Source organism: Scyliorhinus torazame, chromosome 12, assembly GCF_047496885.1.
Source record: "Scyliorhinus torazame isolate Kashiwa2021f chromosome 12, sScyTor2.1, whole genome shotgun sequence".
Classification (NCBI taxonomy): domain Eukaryota; kingdom Metazoa; phylum Chordata; class Chondrichthyes; order Carcharhiniformes; family Scyliorhinidae; genus Scyliorhinus; species Scyliorhinus torazame.
The window spans coordinates 93,957,871-93,976,238 of NC_092718.1; the positions used below are offsets into that span (position 1 = coordinate 93,957,871).

Consider the following 18,368-nt stretch of genomic DNA (forward strand, 5'->3'; position numbering starts at 1 on the left):
GGGCAAGTTCAAGGAGCAATTTGAAAATTCGGTAGAGATTTTTAAATCAAGGCGTTGCTCAAGTCAGAGCCAACATAGATCAGTGAGCAAAGGGAAAATAGAAGAAAGGGGCTTGCTGCGAGGTAGGATATGCGCAGAAGAGGTTCAATTGACCTCAAGGTTACACAGGGTAGAATGTGAGAGAAACCAGCCATGATTCCATTAGAATAGTCTTGTCTCGAGGTAACAAAGGTATGGATGAGGGCTTCTGTAGCAAACAAGCTGAAACAGGGACAAAGCCGAACAATGTTACAGATGTGAAAATATGCATTCTTAGAGATGGCACATATCTAAGGTTGAACAATCATCGCAGGAAGAAATCTGACAACAAAATGGTGAACAGACCGACTTAATTCCAGAAAGGCAAAATACTGCAGAAACCTGATTCTGTTGAAGCATCACCGAACTGAAACATTAACTCTATTCCTCTCTCCACAGATGCTGCCTGACCTGCTGAGCGTTCCCAGCATTTTCTTATTTTTATATATAAATGCATAGATACCCTTGGATTCTCCATTTCTGAGACGAGGTGCTGGCACCAGCAGAGCATGTGTGGTCTTTCATGAACAAAAAATCGGCGTGAAACCCTCATCGATTCCGGTACCGGTGTGGGGCTAGACTGAAACTCTCTTCTCCCGTGCCGAAAATGCCTGGAGAATGGCCGGGTCCCGTGCCACCCATGCTCACGGCTGATGCTGTACAACATGGCGGCAGCTGTGTGCGAACCCAACCCACCATCTGCAACTCCACAGCTCACCCCATGGCAGCCACCCTCCAGCAGTCTCTCCAGCCCCAGCAAAAGCCCCTCTCCTAGCCAGTGGTACGGATCCCGGCCGAGTGTGGTGGCGCTGGACACAGTCCGCAGCCGGCACGCTGGGTTCCTGACTGCTGGGACCAAACTTGTCCCGCGCCGTCGGGAACTCGGCCCATTGGGGGGGGGAAAGCATTACGGGTTGGCAGGCCGATGCCGCGCCAACACTGTTGAAATGGCGCATAGCACACATCATGATGATGCCAGTTTGGAGGGGAAAGTGCATGGCAGACTGGCGTCAAACCGCCAACCAGCCCTGATTTTGGTGCGAAAATCCATTCTCCGCCTGATCCCGCCCATTCAGGAAGTGATTCAAACAAACAAAATGAGGTAGAGGCTGCTTGAAATTTTTTTAGAGCGGTAAATATTTCTGGAATTTGATATGTCTTTCTGTGAGTGATGTTTCCTCATAGTATTGAGGTACAGTCAGTGCTATTGACGTTGTGCTTTAAAGTACAAATCAACATGGAGATAAGCCACCCCTTAGCTCGATTATCCAGCTTTCCGAGTGATGACCTGCTATCGTTGTAGCTCTGGTAGATTCCTCCTCGCTGTCCTGATGTCTCTCCATGTGGGGCAAAGAGTTATTGGCACAGGGTGGAAAATGGTGAATGGCCACTGGCTCAACTGGTTTCTACTCTTGTCTGTGATGTACAAAGGTGAGTCTACCTGTTAATGTTGTGAGGCTTTGAACTAACTTGGTGCAGGAATCAATGGTGAATCTTTATTCATGTTGAAGGCCTCGCCACTTTGTAAATTGTGGAAACGTTGGTTACAATAAACTTTTTATAAAGAGAGATGCTCGGAAGAGTGTGATAGAGCAGGACATGACCTCCACAATTACTTTACTGGGTTAAAAACTGAAGAGTTGTTGGATATAAATCCCCCCAATTTGAAACTGGAACCCATCTTCCTGACCTGTCCCTGACTATGATTTGCCCAATGTGGACTTAAAGCTGGAAAATTGAGGGTTAATAGAATTGAGGTGTTTAAAAATGAATTAAGGATTCAATAGAGAAAATACTTCCATTAGTTTGGTGAATAAGGGGTAGAATCTCCACTCTCCCCTCCCCCTCTCTCCTCCCTCTCCCCACTCTCCCCACTTGTCACTCTCTCCCCATACGCCTGTCTCACCCCACTCTCTTTCCCCCACTCTCCTCCCTTTCCCCTACTCTCCTCTCTCACTCCAACACGTCTCTCTCTCCCCCACAAGCCTCCCTCCCCCCACAAGCCTCCCTCTCCCCCAAGCCATCTCTCTCCCACTCCCCTCTCTATCCCCTACTCGCGTCCGTGTCTCCCATTCGCCTCTCTGTCCCCCACTTGCCACTCTCTCCCCCATTCGCCACTCTCCCGCCCACTCTTCTCTCGCTCCCCTATTCTTCTCTCTCTCTCTCCACTCGTTTCTCTCTCCCCACTCTCCACTCTCTTCCCCAGTCTCCTCTCTCTCCCCACTTGCCTCTCCCTTCCCCACTTTCTTTTCTTTTGCTCACTCCTCTCTCTCTCTCCTCCTCCCCCGTCTCTGTCCCCGACTCTCCTCTCTCTCAGCCACTTCTCTTTCTCTCTCTCTCCCCTCTCCTCTCTCCACCCCATCTTTCTCCACTCTCCTCCCCCTCCTCCATCTCCTCTCTCTCTCACCACCTACCCCTTTCTCTCACCACTTGTCTTTCTCCTCCTCTTTCTCTCCACCAACATCTCTCTGTCCCCTCACTCTCTTCCTCTCTCCTTTATCTCTCCCCACTCTACTCTCTCTCCCCCACTCTCCGCCCTCTTCCCACTATCCTCTCTCCCCCACTCTTTCCTCGCTCTCTTCCCCTCTCCTTTATCTCTCCCCACTCTCCTCTCTCTCCCCTGCTCTCCTCTCTCTCGCCCCCACTCTCCTCTCTCCCCACCCCCACGATCCTCTCCCCCCCTATTCTCTCTCCCCCACTCTTTCCTCCCTTTCTCCCCACTCTCCTCTCTCCCCCACTATCCTCTCTCCCCCCAGTATCCTCTCTCCACAACTCTTTCCTCTCTCTCTTCCTCTCTCCTTTATCCTTCCCACTCTTCTCTCTCTCCCCCAGTCTCCTCTCTCTCCCCCACTTACCTCTCCCTTCCCCATTCTCATCTCTCACCCACTCCTCTCTCCACCCCATTTTATCCTCCCTCCTCTCTTTCCCCCACTCTCCTCTCTTTCCCCCACTCTCATTTATCTTTCCCACTCTACTCTCTCTCCCCCAGTCTCCTCTCTCTCTCCCACTTGCCTCTCCCTTCCCCACTCACCCCACTCTCCCCTCTCTTCCCCACTCTCCCTCACTCTCCTACTCTCCTTTCTCTCCCAAACTCTCCTTTCTCTCCCCATTCTCCTTTCTCTTGCTCTTCTCTCTCTCCTCCTCTTTGCCTCTCTCTCTCCCCCACTCTCCTCTCTTACCCACTCATCCCTCTGTCTCCCCCTCTACTCTCTCTGCCCTCTTTCTCCACTCTCCTCTCTTTTCCCCACGCTCCTCTCTCTCCTCTCTTCCCACTCTCCTCTCTCTCCCCCACTCTGCTCTTTCTCTCACCACTTACCCCTCTCTCACCACTCATCTTCCTCCCCCTAACTCCTCTCTCTCCCCATTCTCCCCCTTCTCCCCACTATCCTCTCTGCCCCACTCTTTCGTCTCTCTCTCCCTCTCCTTTCTCTCTCCCCACACTACCTCTCTCTCCCACTCTCCCCTCTCTTCCCTGCTCTCCTTTCCCTTCCCCCTGCTTCCTCACTCTCGTCCCCCTCCCCTACTCATTCCCTTCTCATTCTCCCAACCTCTCTGTCCCTCTAGCTCAATCACCTCTTTTTTTCTGCTCCCCATTCCACCCTCACCTCCTCATCTCCTCTCTTTCTCCGTCCCACACACTCTCTCTGTCCCTCTTCCTCCCCACTCCCACCTGTCCCCCATATTCTCTGCCCTTCTCCATTCTTCTTTCCCCACCTGCTCCCCACTTGCTTCTCTTTCTCCCCTCCTGTTCTCATCCCCATTCCCCCACCCTCAACTCTCTGATACCTCCTGCTCTCTTCACCCAATCACTCTCTTTCATCTTCCCCCTCTCCCCATCTATCTCCTTCCACTTTCTTCCCCCACCTCACCCTCTCCCTCCCTCCACTTTCACCCTCCTCTCTTGCCCCCCCCCCCCTCCTCGCTCTGTCTCTCCCCCCCACCCCCCGCACACACTCTCTCCCTCCACTCTCATTTTCTTCCCTCTCTCCTGTTGAGGTGATTGCCTAGTCCCGTAGTTTTGTATACATTTCATTGGACAGTGTGGGCCAGTCCCACATCACAATGGACCCTTGGGTCTCACAATGACCAACCGCACTCTGTCACTGCCACTCCCGGTTCCCTTTAACTGCCTCCCATTAGCTGTGCTGATATTTAAAATATATAAATATTTTATTCATAAAACGTATAAAAGTACATTACACAACAGCTCAAAGTTGACATACATGATATAAAGTGCAAAATAAATCAGTTGCTTTCAATACCGCCTGCTACTCAGTTATAAATACGGGTTATATTCACAGTATATATTATTTACTAATTACACAGCCACATGGTTTTAAACGGTTTGCAGACCCTCAGAGTATGACGGTGGGTGGGCCTTCGACAGTGACCTTCCCCTCGCTGAGCCTATGCGCCGGCTGCCCTGGGATTAATTGCATCCCCTCAGCACGTAGCCTTGGGCCTTGGAATGTGGCAGACTGTAACAGTCGGACGTCAACAGTTCTTTGCACTGGGATGACTGTCACCAAGGCAACCAATGTAGGACATGCCCTTGAATCAAAACTCCATCTGGAGAAGGAATGCAGGCAGAACCTGTTGTTCGTCATTTCAGACTGAAATGCAAATATGCATTTAAACTTGGGGCAAGAAGGAAGAAGGCAAACTATCCACAACGTCATTGAGCCGTGATTCAGCATTGTGTCAGAGATAAATTGCTGTGACAATAATGCATGAAATCACCGATGAGTACTGTGATTAGTCATAGATTGAATACTAAGGAAATTCCCAGCTACTCTCTCGCTCTCTCAATCTCTCTCTGTATAGTCTGTTACTCGTAGTATAATAGCCATTAACTCGATGAGCCTGGAGATGAATGGGATAGGAACACAGGAACAGGAGAAGGCCATTCAGCCCAAAGAGCCTGCTCCACTATTCAATATGATCATGGCTGATCAGACACTTCAATGACTTTTAGTCACACAACCCCCATATCCCTTTACATCACTGTTAATCAGAAATCTTTCAATCTCTGCTTTAATCACACTCAATGACTAAACTTCCACAGCCTTCTGGGGAAGAGAATTCCAAAGATTCACAACCGTCTGTGTAAATACATTCCCCCTCATCTCGGTCCTAAGTGGCATCTCCCTTATTTTGAAATATTCCCCCTGGTTCCAGACTCCTAAGCCAAGGGAAACATCTTACCTTCATCTAGACTGTTTAGAGAGGTTGAATAAACTCGATTTGTTCTCACTGGAACGACGGAGGTTGAGGGGCGACCTGATAGAGGTCTACAAAATTATGAGGGGCATAGACAGGGTGGATAGTCAGAGACTTTTTCCAAGGGTAGAGGGGTCAATTACTAGGGGGCATAGGTTTAAGGCGCGAGGGGCAAGGTTTAGAGGAGATGTACGAGGCAAGTTTTTTACACAGAGGGTAGTGGGTGCCTGGCACTCGCTGTCAGAGGAGGTGGTGGAAGCAGGGACGATAGTGATGTTTAAGGGGCATCTTGACAAATACATGAATAGGATGGGAATAGAGGGATACGGACCCCGGAAGTGTAGAAGATTTTAGTTTTGACGGGCAGCATGGTCGGTGCAGGCTTGGAGGGCCAAAGGGCCTGTTCCTGTGCTGTACTTTCTTTTTGTTCTTTGTTACAGTAGTGAACTTGCCAACATTGAGGGCATTTAAAAGTTTATTGGATAAGCATATGGATGATAATGGCATAGTGTAGGTTAGATGGCTTTTGTTTTTTTGACTTCCCATGTCGGTGCAACATCGTGGGCCGAAGGGCCTGTACTGCACTGTATCGTTCTATGTTCTATGTTCTATGTTCTTGTCTATTCCTTTGAGTACTTTGGAGGTTTCTATAAGATTACCCAGTCATTGTCTGAAACTCTAGAGAATACAGGCCCAGTTTGCCCAAGCCCTCTTCATAAGTCAGCCCTGCCATCCCAGGAACAAGTCTGATGAACCTTGGTGAACATTCCCTCTGTGGAAATAATATTCTTTCTGAGGTAAAGGGATCAAAACTGCAGACAGTACTCACACTACAGACGGTACAACACTCTCTGTGGTAAAGAATGCCACAGATTCACTACCCTCTGCAAGAAGGAATTCCTCTTCATCTCGGTCTGAAATGGGCGGCCCTTTACTCTGAGTTTATGCCCTTGGTCCTAGACTCTCTCACAAGAAGAAATACCCTCTTAGCATCTACCCTGTCAAGCCCCTTGAGAATCCTATGTGCCTCAATAATGTTGCCTCTCACTCTTCTAAACTCCAGTGAGTACAGGCCCAACCTACTCAACCTCTCCTTATAAAGAAAATCTCTCCATACCCAGGATCAACCTTGTGAATCTTCTCTGGACTGCCTCCAATTCCAGTATATCTTTCCTTAGATAAGGAGACCAAAACTGTTCACAGTATTCCAGGTGTGGTGTAACTACTGCTCTGTATCCTTTTGGCAAGACTCCCCTATTTTTATATTCTATTCCCTTTGAAATAAAGTAAGAAGTCTTACAACACCAGGTTAAAGTCCAACAGGCTTGTTTCACTTGATTCAAAACAAACTTGCTGGACTTTAACCTGGTGTTGTAAGACTTCTTACTTTGCTCACCCCAGTCCAATGCCAGCATCTCCACATCTTTGAAATAAAGACCAACATTTCATTTCCCCACTCTGTAACCTGCTGAAGTTGCCTGCTAGCTTTTTGTGATTCATGCATGAAGACCCCAAAATCCCTCTGTGCTGCAGCTTTCTGCAGTCTTTCTCCATTTATATAATATTTGGCTCCTTTATTCTTTATTCTTTCAAAGTGAAGAGGCAGTGGTGTAGTGGTATTGTCACTGGACAAATAAACCAAAGACCCAGAGTAAGGCTCTGGTGACCCAGGTTCAAATCCTGCCACTGCAGATAGTGAGATTTAAATTCTTCTTTTAAAATAAATTTAGAGTACCCAATTTTGTTCCAATTAAGGGCATGTTAGCATTGCCAATCCACCTAACCTGCCCATCTCTGGGTTGTGGGGTCGAAACCCACACAGGCATGGGGCAAATGTGCAAACTCCACACAGACGGTGACCCGGAGCCGGGATCGAGCCTGAAACTACTGCGCCGTGAGGCAGCAGTGCTAACCACTGCGCCACCGTGCTGCCTGCTGGCGAAATTTAAGTTCAATAAAAATCTGGAATTAAAGTCTCATAAGAACATAAGAACTAGGGGCAGGAGTAGGCCATCTTGCCACTCATGCCTGCTCCGCCATTCAATGCGAACTTGGCTGATCCTTTGTGGACTCAGCTCCACTTTCCCGCCCGAACACCATAACCCTTAATCTCTTTATTCTTCAAAAAACTATCTATCTTTATCTTGAAAACATTTAATGAAGGAGCCTCAACTGCTTTACTGGGCAGGGAATTCCATAGATTCACAACCCTTTGGGTGAAGAAGTTCCTCCTAAACTCAGTCCTAAATCTACTTCCCCTTATTTTGAGGCCATGCCCCCTAGTTATGCTTTCACCCGCCAGTGGAAACAACCTCCCCCCATCTATCCTATCTATCCCCTTCATAAGTTTATATGTTTCTGTAAGATCCCCCCGGATCCTTCTAAATTCCAATGAGTACAGTCCCAGTCTACTCAACCTCTCCTCGTAATCCAACCCCCTCAACTCTGGGATTAACTTAGTGAATCTCCTCTGCACACCTTCCAGGGCCAGTATGTCCTTTCTCTAGTGAGGAGACCACAACTGAACACAATATTCCAGGTGTGGCCTCACCAACACCTTATACAATTGCAGCATAACCTCCCTAGTCTTAAATTCCATCAATCTAGCTATGAAGGACAAAGCTCCATTCGCCTTCTGAATCACCTGTTGCACCTGTAAACCAACTTTTTGCGTCTCATGCACTGGGACACACAGGTCCCTCTGCTCAGCAGCATGTTTTAATATTTTATCATTTAAATAATAATCCCTTTTGCTGTTGATGAACATGAATCCATTGTCAATTGTCAATCTGGTTCACTCATGCCCTTTCGAGAAGGAAATCATAGAATCATAGAATTTATAGTGCAGAGGAGGCCACCTGGTCCATCGAGTCTATACCAGCCCCTTAAAAAGCCCCCTGCCACCTTTATCTGGTCTGGTCTACATGTGACCCAAAGCAATGTGGTTGACTTTTAACTGCCCCCTCAAGCAAAATTAGGGATGGGCAATAAATACTGGCACAGCCTGAGACGTCCACATCCGATGGCCAAATCAAAAAAAACACCTCAATCCTTGCTGATACAAATGGTTCAGGGAACCAATTAAACATGTAAACCATCCTCAGTTGCAACTTGCAGAGTTTTGAATGCTAAATATCAAGGGAGCAAAATCAGGAGAGATTGGCAGAAAATTCTGTGTTTCTCTATTCCCCATCTGGTTTCAAGAAAGCAGAAGGCAAAGTCTTGTCCCAGACTGGAAAGTGGGCAGACTCTTCAAACTCCTCCTTAACCCCTTCCAGCATTTCACCATCATATCTCTATCCCCCTGTATAAATACAGAGGATGAATGACTTCAGATCGTCAATGTTTCAAACCAGTCACATGAGCCATTCTCTCTGCAGGGGTGATGGCACCCATCAGGATTGAGGTGGGACAGAGGGAGATTCATTTTATCCCTGGCCGCAACTTCACTCTGCCTGCCCATTTTACACTGGATCCAACAGACATCAGCTCTGGTCAAAAAGACACCATCTACAGTGGCACTTGGAGCATAGAGAACGGCAAGAAAGAGATTGTAGAATGTCTCAAAGATAAGAACAATTGGAAAGATTCAATGAAAGAGCGACGAGGAAATTGTAAGCTGGAAAGTTCAAGCATTTCATTCACACTGACGAGCCTTATTCCTGAGGATGCCGGTGATTACGATCTCGAATTGGTGTCAGAAGCAGGTGAAAAGGAAACTACCCTCTTTGGCGTAAAGCTCTATGGTGAGTGATTAATCAGTTTATAAAGCTTCTGCTTTTCCACTTCTTAACCAACTTACTTTGGGAAATTTGTCACACTGCGGTGTGTCAAATCAGAAATCAGTATGTCGAGCCACATATATTCTATGTGAGGGCTCAGGGTGTGAAAGTGTATCCCCTCACAGTGACTGAGTACACCAAGCAGATAATATCACTGAAGGTGCAGGTGTATGGCAAGTTGGGATCTTGCTGTGCCTGTTTGTCTTCCCCAGTTACATGAAAAATGGGAGCAGGAGGGGACCATTCAGCCCCCTGAGCTTACTCGCCATTAAACTTACCTGCCTATCCCCCAGTACCCCTGTCGATCAAAAATCTGTCGAACTCAATCTTGACTATATTCAATGACCCACAGCGTCCCCTGCTCTCCAGGAGAAGAGAACCACAAAGACTAACTGTTATGTCTTTATATCAATTCTATTAGCTCTAGTGAAGCTCTGTCATATTAATGTACCCTAATGATGGAAACAGGGTGAGAAGAACAACCACTTAAGAGATACCACACGGTAAGTAAAGTTCCGTTGTTTTAAACCTCCGTGTTCCCAAGTACTGCACCTTCAATACACAACATAAAAACTGTCGATGAAGACTACAAATGGACGCAGGCCAGCCACCCAGGATGAAGAATTTACAGAGAAAGATTGGAAAAAAGAAGTTAGAAAGGAAAACCTTTCACTTGGCGTGGCATGTGCTATGGAGAACTAATGGGCCAGGTGGACTTGAGTCATGAACATCTGCCTGCAGAACAGAGCATACAGCTGTCTGTGACAATTAGGATGCTAAAGCTCTTGCCTTGTGAGTGAGGGAATCAAGGAAGCTGCTGAAAAGACGGTTGCGAAGTGTGCATATGGGAAAGCTCCATGAGTAAATAAAATGGTGGGGTTTTCGGCATCGTGGGATCCTTTGATGAACATGTGGAGCGATGGAGCCCCCATATTGAGCACTTTGACAATTTTACACTGGCAAATAAAATAATTGAAGATATTATGGTCCCCACTTTCCTGAGCATGATGGGTGTAACATTGTTTAATCTCCCTCGTAGTTTACTGCAACCTGAGAAGCCAGGCATTAAAATGTAGAAGCAACTCAAGTTAACTCCATTTAAAGTCTGCTGAATGAAACATTCAGAGAGGCGTTTCTCTGTGGCTGTAGTGCCGAGACCATCCTGCTATCCAACAGCACTTTTCCATTTTTTTTTTACCTCAATGTGCTTTTCCCTCCCAAGGCCGCACTTCGAAGGATTTCCTGTTGGTGGGCTTCGGAAAGGCTCCTCGGATATCGAAGCGCCATTTTGTCTGGCAGCCCCGATCTCTCTGCCCCCCCTCACCCCTGTAAGGCTCATTTAAATATCTAGATCTGGATCTCGCCGAGCGTGTCAGGTGACTCACGATCGGCCTTGCATGGAGCCCGAATTGGGGTTCATGCGCGATTCACCCATTGCATCCTGATCTACGCCAAGTGCAGCGGGATCACTGAATTGCACCCTGGATATTTTGCAAGCACATTTTTCACCAAAACCCTTGGTAATTGCTGAGCGCTTTAGATCTCGTAAAATAAACCAAGAGGGGGAGTCAATCGCAAAATTTGTGGCTGTGCTGTAAAGGCTTGCAGAATATTGTGAGTTCAGTGATCATAGAATTTACAGTGCAGGAGGAGGCCATTCAGCCCATCGAGTCTGCAATGGCTCTTGGAAAGAGCACGCTACCCAAGGTCAACACCTCCACCCTATCCCCATACCCAGTAACCCCACCCAACACTAAGGGCAATTTTGGACACTAAGGGCAATTTATCATGGCCAATCCACCTAATCTGCACATCTTTGCACTGTGGGAGGAAACCGGAGCACCCGGAGGAAACCCACACACACACGGGGAGGATGTGCAGACTCCGCACAGACAGTGACCCAAACCGGAATCAAACCTGGGACCCTGGAGCTGTGACGCATTTGTGCTATCCACGATGCTACCGTGCTGCGCCCTATCGGGGGCGGGATTCTCTGACGCTCTGCGCTGGGGTCGGCCCAGTGCGGGGGCAGAGAATAGCCATTCACACCGGAAATCCGGCGCGACAACGCTTCCGCGGACCCGCCAGTACTGCGCGCGCTGTCAATGCGGGCTGGTCGGGGGATGTTTGAACAGGCCCCCGTGATGATTCTCTGCAGTCGAGCGGCCAAACTCCTCCTGGCGTGGTTTCCATGTGGTACCACCTTGTGGGACCTAGGACCCGCGGCCACGGTGGCAGTCCTGGTCATGGGTGGGGGGTATCTGACTCCGGGGGGGGCCTCAGCAGCGGCCAGGCCCGCAATGGGGGGTCATCGATTGGCGGGCCATCGCGATCTGGGGGGGACCTACCTTCCTCTGCGCGGGCCGGCTGTGTGGCTCTGGCATGTCGGCGGCACCCACACCGAAGGAGGGCCGCCGCGCGCATGCGCGGACCTGCTTGCGGCCGCCGTGCGCATGCACAGCCGCACGGTCTGGCCTGCAGGGCCCCGCAGCAGCAAGAGCTGCTGGACACACGCCGGGGCTCTGCTAGCCCCCTGGAAAACAGAGAATCTCCTCAGACCTTCGAGGAAAAAGTCCAGGGTGATTATCGCCCGTTTTCCGGCGGGCGTGGGGACATAGTCCCCAGGAGGGAGAATCCTGCCCCAGGTAAATGACACAGATTGATTTTTGTTCTGTTATAATATCTACTCATGTATATACTGAAGTACTGACAGGCAGTGATTGACATACAGGACGACCAATAAGCACACAACACAGCACAGCCAATCACCAGACAGGACACTACCACTATAAAGCCAGAGGGCACTAGGTTTCCCGCTCTCTCGGGACCCAGCCACTGAGACAGTCAGAGTCCACGAGCTAGCAAGTGCAAACACCATGCGGTAGCTAGTAAGTCTGGTCAGGCTAATACAAGGTCTCCAGTCAGTTTAGTATAGTGTCGACCCACAGCTGAACATGTATATCAGTTCTATCGTTGAATAAAACAGTGTTGGATTTTCTCCAGTGTTAGACGTCTGCTTCTAGCTTCCCTGCATCAAGTGCAGTCCAAATCGAAACCAGTCAGCCTAACACATCATGGTGCAGGAGTGATACTGATATTGACGGACCTACCTTGAGTGAATCAGCATTGACCAGCAAGCAGCCATCCGGTGAAATGGAAGTCTCCACCGCAGCTCCGCACCTGCGGCAACCTCGGCGCCGTCCAGCCTCCTCCGCAGCTCCGCATCTCCGCATCTCCGGCAACCTTGGCACCAATTGGAAGATCTTCAAGCAAAAGTTCCTCTTGTACATCGAGGTCTCCGACCTCAAAGCAGCATCGGATGCCAGGAAGATCGCGCCATTTCTCTCCACCGCGGGCGACCACACCATCCACATCTAAAGCTCCCTTACGTTCGCTGAAGGCGAAGACAAAACAAAATTCAAAACAGTCCTGCTGAAGTTTGACAGCCACTGCGACATTGAGGTGAATGAGAGCTTTGAACGGTACGTTTTCCAACAGAGGCTTCAGGGTAAGGATGAACCTTTTCAGTCCTTCGTGACCCATCTCCGCATCCTTGCGCAGTCATGTAACTATGACTCGATGGCTGATTCCATGATCCGGGATCAGATTGTTTTCGGGGTCCACTCCGACTCCCTTCGGCAGCAACTCCTGAAAGTCAAACAGTTGACCCTCCCTGGCGCTATTGAGACGTGCGTTGTCCATGAGCATGCTAAGAATTGTTACTCCCACATCAGGGCGGCAGAAACTGCGAAGCTGGCCTCCCACGAGGTGGAACGGGTGCAGGCCATTGCACAGATGCAGGGCCTGAGCATCGAGGAGAGTGGCCATTTCACGCGCTTTTCCAGGGTCCCTGTGCCTGTGCGCCACGACCGAGTGGACGACGAGCCCGACAACCTGACTGCGCAGGTGCGTACGTCAACCAACAGCACTGCGCATGCGTGATGACGTCGGCATCATGACGTGTCCGAATTGTGGCTCCGCCCATTTAAAGTGGCAATGGCCGGCAACAGGACGCCGGTGTCTTCAGTGTGGCAAGCTTGGCCACTACGCAGCCCTTTGCAGATCTGTTCCACCACTCAGCAGCCAGCGATCCCAGCTGCGGCGCAGAAGTGTCCGCTCAATACAGCAAGGCATGCCAGATTCCGATCCCGACAGCCCAACAGACCCTGATGCTGAGTGCCTCAAGTCCCCGCACTGGGTGGGCATCATAACTACACATGCGCTGCCTTCCACCACAATGGCGCAACGCCTATCCATCCTCAGTGTGGATCCCGATGACGAGTGGTGTGCTGTCCTCACAGTTAACAAGGCCCGCATCCGGTTCAGACTGGACACCGGCGCATTGGCGAACCTCATCTCAAAATCCGACCTCGACACCATCCGCGCCAGACCAAGCATTCTTCCACCAGCCTGCCAGCTCCTTGACTACAATGGCAATGCCATAGCTGCCAGTGGCCCCTGTCAATTAGGGGTATCCAACAAGCCGATCAAGGCAACACTGCGGTTTGAAATCTTCGGGCCCGACAGAGCATCCCTGCTCGGTACTTGTGCCTGCAAGCTCCTGAATCTGGTTCAGCGAGTCCACACCATGTCATCATCACCGGCGACGGCCTCGCCTGATGGTAACTTGCAAGCCGACGTAGATGACATCATCACGCAGTATCACAGCGTATTCGATGGAATGGGCACGCTCCCATACCGATATAAAATCCTGCTCAAGCCGAACGCCACCCCTGTAATTCATGCACCTCGCCGGGTGCCGGCACCCCTCAAGGATCGTCTGAAGAAGCAATTACAGGACCTCCAAGACCAGGGCATCATATCAAAGGTTACAGAGCCCACAGACTGGGTCAGCTCCATGGTCTGCGTAAAGAAGCCGTCAGGGGAACTTCGCATTTGCATTGACCCGAAGGATCTAAACCGCAATATCATGAGGGAGCATTACCCGATACCAGAACGTGAAGAGTTGACCAGTGAAATGGCTCATGCCAAATTCTTTACTAAGCTGGATGCCTCCAAAGGTTTTTGGCAAATACAGCTGGACGCGTCCAGTCGCAAGCTGTGCACATTCAACACCCAGTTCGGTCGCTACTACTACAACCGGATGCCCTTTGGTATCATATCTGCCTCGAAGTATTTCACCGCATCATGGAGCAGATGATGGAGGGCATCGAGGGGGTGCGAGTGTACATTGATGACGTGATTATCTGGTCCACAACGCCCCAGGAACGCATCGCTCGCCTCAAGCAGGTATTCCATGAATTCATGAACATGGTCTCCAGCTCAACAGGGCCAAGTGCTCATTTGGTCAATCGGATATTAAGTTCCTGGGTGACCACATCTCGCGGCAGGGCGTGCGGCCAGATGCCGACAAGGTCTCGGCGATCAATACCATGAAGACCCCGGAGGACAAGAAGGCGGTCCTCCGCTTCCTCGGGATGGTCAACTTCCTGGGGAAATTCATTCCCAATATGGCATCCCACACCGCGGCCCTCCGCCATCTCGTCAAGAATTCGATGGAATTCCAGTGGCTGCCCACGCATGAAGAGGAATGGCGTGAGCAGAAAGCAAAGCTCACCACCGCCCCGGTCCTAGCGTTCTTCGACCCAACCAAGGAAACCAAGATATCAACTGATGCAAGCCAGGACGGCATTGGGACCGTGCTCTTTCAATGAGATGACTCCTCGTCCTGGGCCCCAGTAGCGTATGCCTCCAGGGCCATGATGCCCAATGAGCAACGGTACGCTCAGATTGAGAAGGAGTGTCTGGGCCTCCTGACAGGGATAGTCAAGTTTCACGACTACGTTTACGGCCTGCCAAAATTCACGGTAGAAACGGACCACAGGCCTCTAGTCCATATAATCCAGAAGGATTTAAATGACATGAAACCTTCGTTACAGCGAATTCTTCTTAAGCTACGCCGCTACGACTTCAAACTTGTTTACACGCCAGGCAAAGAGCTAATCGTTGCAGATGCCGTCTCCAGGTCCATTATCACACCATGTGAGCAAAGTGACTTCATCGGCCACATAGAAGTGCAAGTGCAGTTGTGTGCCACCAACCTTCCGGCCTCTGACGAACGGGTGGTCCAAATTCGGGAGGAGACGGCCAAGGATCCTCTGCTGCAGCGTGTGATGCAGCACCTCAGCAATGGCTGGCAGAAGGGACAATGTCCCCAGTTCTATAACGTAAAAGACAACCTGACGGTGGTGGAGGTAATCCTTCTGAAACTCGACAGGATCGTAATTCCTCTGAGCTTGCGGACTTTGGTGCTGGGCCAAGTCTCTGAGGGTTACTTTGGGGTCGAGAAATGCCGATGCAGAGCTCGGGAGGCGGTCTATTGGCCGGGCATCAGCCAGGACATTGCCGACACCGTCCTCAACTGCCCTACCTGTCAGAAGTTTCAACCAGCTCAACCCAAGGAAACGCTGCAACAGCACGAGACCGTGACCTCTCCGTGGTCCAAAGTAGGTGTAGACCTTTTCCATGCCAAGGGGCGTGACTATATACTCCTGGTCGGCTACTTCTCCAGTTACTCAGAAGTGGTGAAACTGTCCGACCTCACGTCGAAGGCGGTAATCAAAGCCTGCAAAGAAACGTTCGCCAGGCATGAGATTCCGCTCACGGTAATGAGCGACAACGGTCCTTGCTTTTACAGCCAGGAATGGTCTGATTTTGCACAGTCCTACAACTTCCGCCACGTTACCTACAGTCCCCACTGCCCTCAGTCAAACGGGAAGGACGAGAAAGGGGTCCATATTGTAAAGCGGTTGCTGTGCAATGCTGCAGACTCAGGCTCCGACTTCAACCTGGAGATGCTGGCACACAGGGCAACCCCACTGTCCACTGGGTTGTCTCCAGCGCAGATGCTCATGAATCGCACTCTGAGGACCACAGTTCCAGCCACCCATGTTCCAGACCTTGACCACCTCACGGTCTTACAGAAAATGCAGCAATCACGGGCCCAACAGAAGGCCACATAGGATGCTCATGCCACGGATCTACCCGAGCTGGCCCCAACTGATCATGCTCGTGTCCAGTTGCCTGAGGGCGGCTGGTCAGTCACAGCTGTTGTGATCAAACAAGTGGCCCCAAGATCGTTCCTTGTCTGCATGGCTGATGGCTCCCTGCGACGGCGCAACAGACGGGCACTGCGAAGAGTTCCACGCCCGCTACCTGACCGAAGTGCCCCGCCATCTACGATGCTTCCTCCGCAAATACCCTACCACGAGGCCACCGATCTACCAGCAATCCTGCCGGCCCCCGCAACCACCACCATGGCAGCGATCCCGCCTATCCAAGTACAGGCAGCTCCTGATCCACCTCTGCGGCAATCAACAAGAATTCGTCGCCCACCACAGAGACTAAATCTACAGACTGAACTCTTGTACATTTTGTGACTTCATCGCTTTAACCTCTGTAAATATTGTTTCATTGGCCATGTATCTGCACTATCGACACCTTCCTATGTATATACGTTCATCTAGACACCTTTTGTATATACTCAGGCACATATATATATATATATATATATATACGCTCACACACCCTAGTATTTATTTATCTAAAAAAAAAGGGGGGGGGGGAGATGTCATAATATCTACTCATGTATATACTGAAGTGCAGACAGGCAGTAATTGACATACAGGATGAGTAATAAGCACGCAACACAGTGCAGCCAATCACCAGACAGGACACTACCACTATAAAGCCAGAGGGCACTAGGTTTCCCGCGCTCTCTGGACCCAGCCACTGAGAATGTCAGAGTCCACGAGCTAGCCAGTGCAAACACCATGCGGTAGCTAGTAAGTCTGGTCAGGCTAATACAAGGTCTCCAGTCAGTTTAGTATAGTGTCGACCCACAGCTGAACATGTATATCAGCTCTATCGTTGAATATAACAGTGTTGGATTTTCTCCAGTGTGAGACGTCTGCTTCTAGCTTCCCTGCATCAAAAAATCTTGGAAAGGTTTATAAGAGATAGGATGTGTAATCTACTGGAAAGGAATAATTAGATTAGAGATAGTCAACACGGTTTTGTGAAGAGTAGGTCATGCCTCACAAACCTTATTGAGTTCTTTGAGAAGGTGACCAAATAGGTGGATGAAGGTAAAGCAGTTGATGTGGTGTATATGGATTTCAGTAAAGCGTTTGATAAGGTTCCCCACGGTAGGCTATTACAGAAAATACGGAGGCATGGGATTCAGGGTGATTTAGCAGTTTGGATCAGAAATTGGCTAGCTGGAAGAAGACAAAGGGTGGTGGTTGATGGGAAATGTTCAGACTGGAGTCCAGTTACGAGTGGTGTACCACAAGAATCTGTTTTGGGGCCACTGCTGTTTGTCATTTTTATAAATGACCTGGAGGAGGGCGTAGAAGGATGGGTGAGTAAATTTGCAGATGACACGAAAGTCGGTGGAGTTGTGGACAGTGCGGAAGGATGTTACAAGTTACAGAGGGACATAGATATTATGCAGCGCTGGGCTGAGAGGTGGCAAATGGAGTTTAATGCAGAAAAGTGTGAGTTGATTCATTTTGGAAGGAATAACAGGAAGACAGAGTACTGGGCTAATGGTAAGATTCTTGGCAGTGTGGATGAGCAGAGAGATCTCGGTGTCCATGTACATAGATTCCTGAAAGTTACCACCCAGGTTGAGAGGGTTGTTAAGAAGGCGTATGGTGTGTTAGCTTTTATTGGTAGAGGGATTGAGTTTCGGAGCCATGAGGTCATGTTGCGGCTGTACAAAACTCTGGTGCAGCCGCATTTGGAGTATTGCGTGCAATTCTGGTCACCGCATTATAGGAAGGATGTGGAAGCATTGGAAAGGGTGCAGAGTAGATTTACCAGAATGTTGCCTGGTATGGAGGGAAGATCTTATGAGGAAAGGCTGAGGGACTTGAGGCTGTTTTCGTTAGAGAGAAGGTTAAGAGGTGACTAAATTGAGGCATACAAGATGGTCAGAGGATTGGACAGTGGATAGGGTGGACAGTGAGAGCCTCTTTCCTCAGATGGTGATGTCTAGCACGAGGGGACATAGCTTTAAATTGAGGAGAGATAGATATAGGACAGATGTCAGAGGTAGGTTCTTTACTCAGAGAGTAGTAAGGGCGTGGAATGCCCTGCCTGCAACAGTCGTGGACTCGCCAACTAAGGGCATTCAAATGGTCACATTGGATAGACATATGGACAATAAGGGAATAGTGTAGATGGGCTTTAGAGTGGTTTCACAGGTCGGCGCAACATCGAGGGCCGAAGGGCCTGTACTGCGCTGTAATGTTCTATGTTCTA

At 49.7% G+C, this 18,368-nt stretch overlaps 1 protein-coding gene across 6 annotated transcripts in view; it reads left to right on the forward strand.

Annotated features, from left to right (window-relative positions):
* Positions 1–1,277: 1,277 nt before the first annotated feature.
* Positions 1,278–18,368, forward strand: part of LOC140386565 (hepatic and glial cell adhesion molecule-like) — a 76,883-nt gene continuing 59,792 nt past the window's right edge. For all 6 annotated transcript variants that reach the window (XM_072468987.1, XM_072468988.1, XM_072468992.1 and 3 more), the window contains exons 1-2: positions 1,278–1,509; positions 8,679–9,044. In XM_072468987.1, the coding sequence (XP_072325088.1) occupies positions 1,362–1,509; positions 8,679–9,044 (514 nt within the window). In that variant the 5' untranslated portion in view covers positions 1,278–1,361. The remainder of the gene's footprint in view (positions 1,510–8,678; positions 9,045–18,368) is intronic.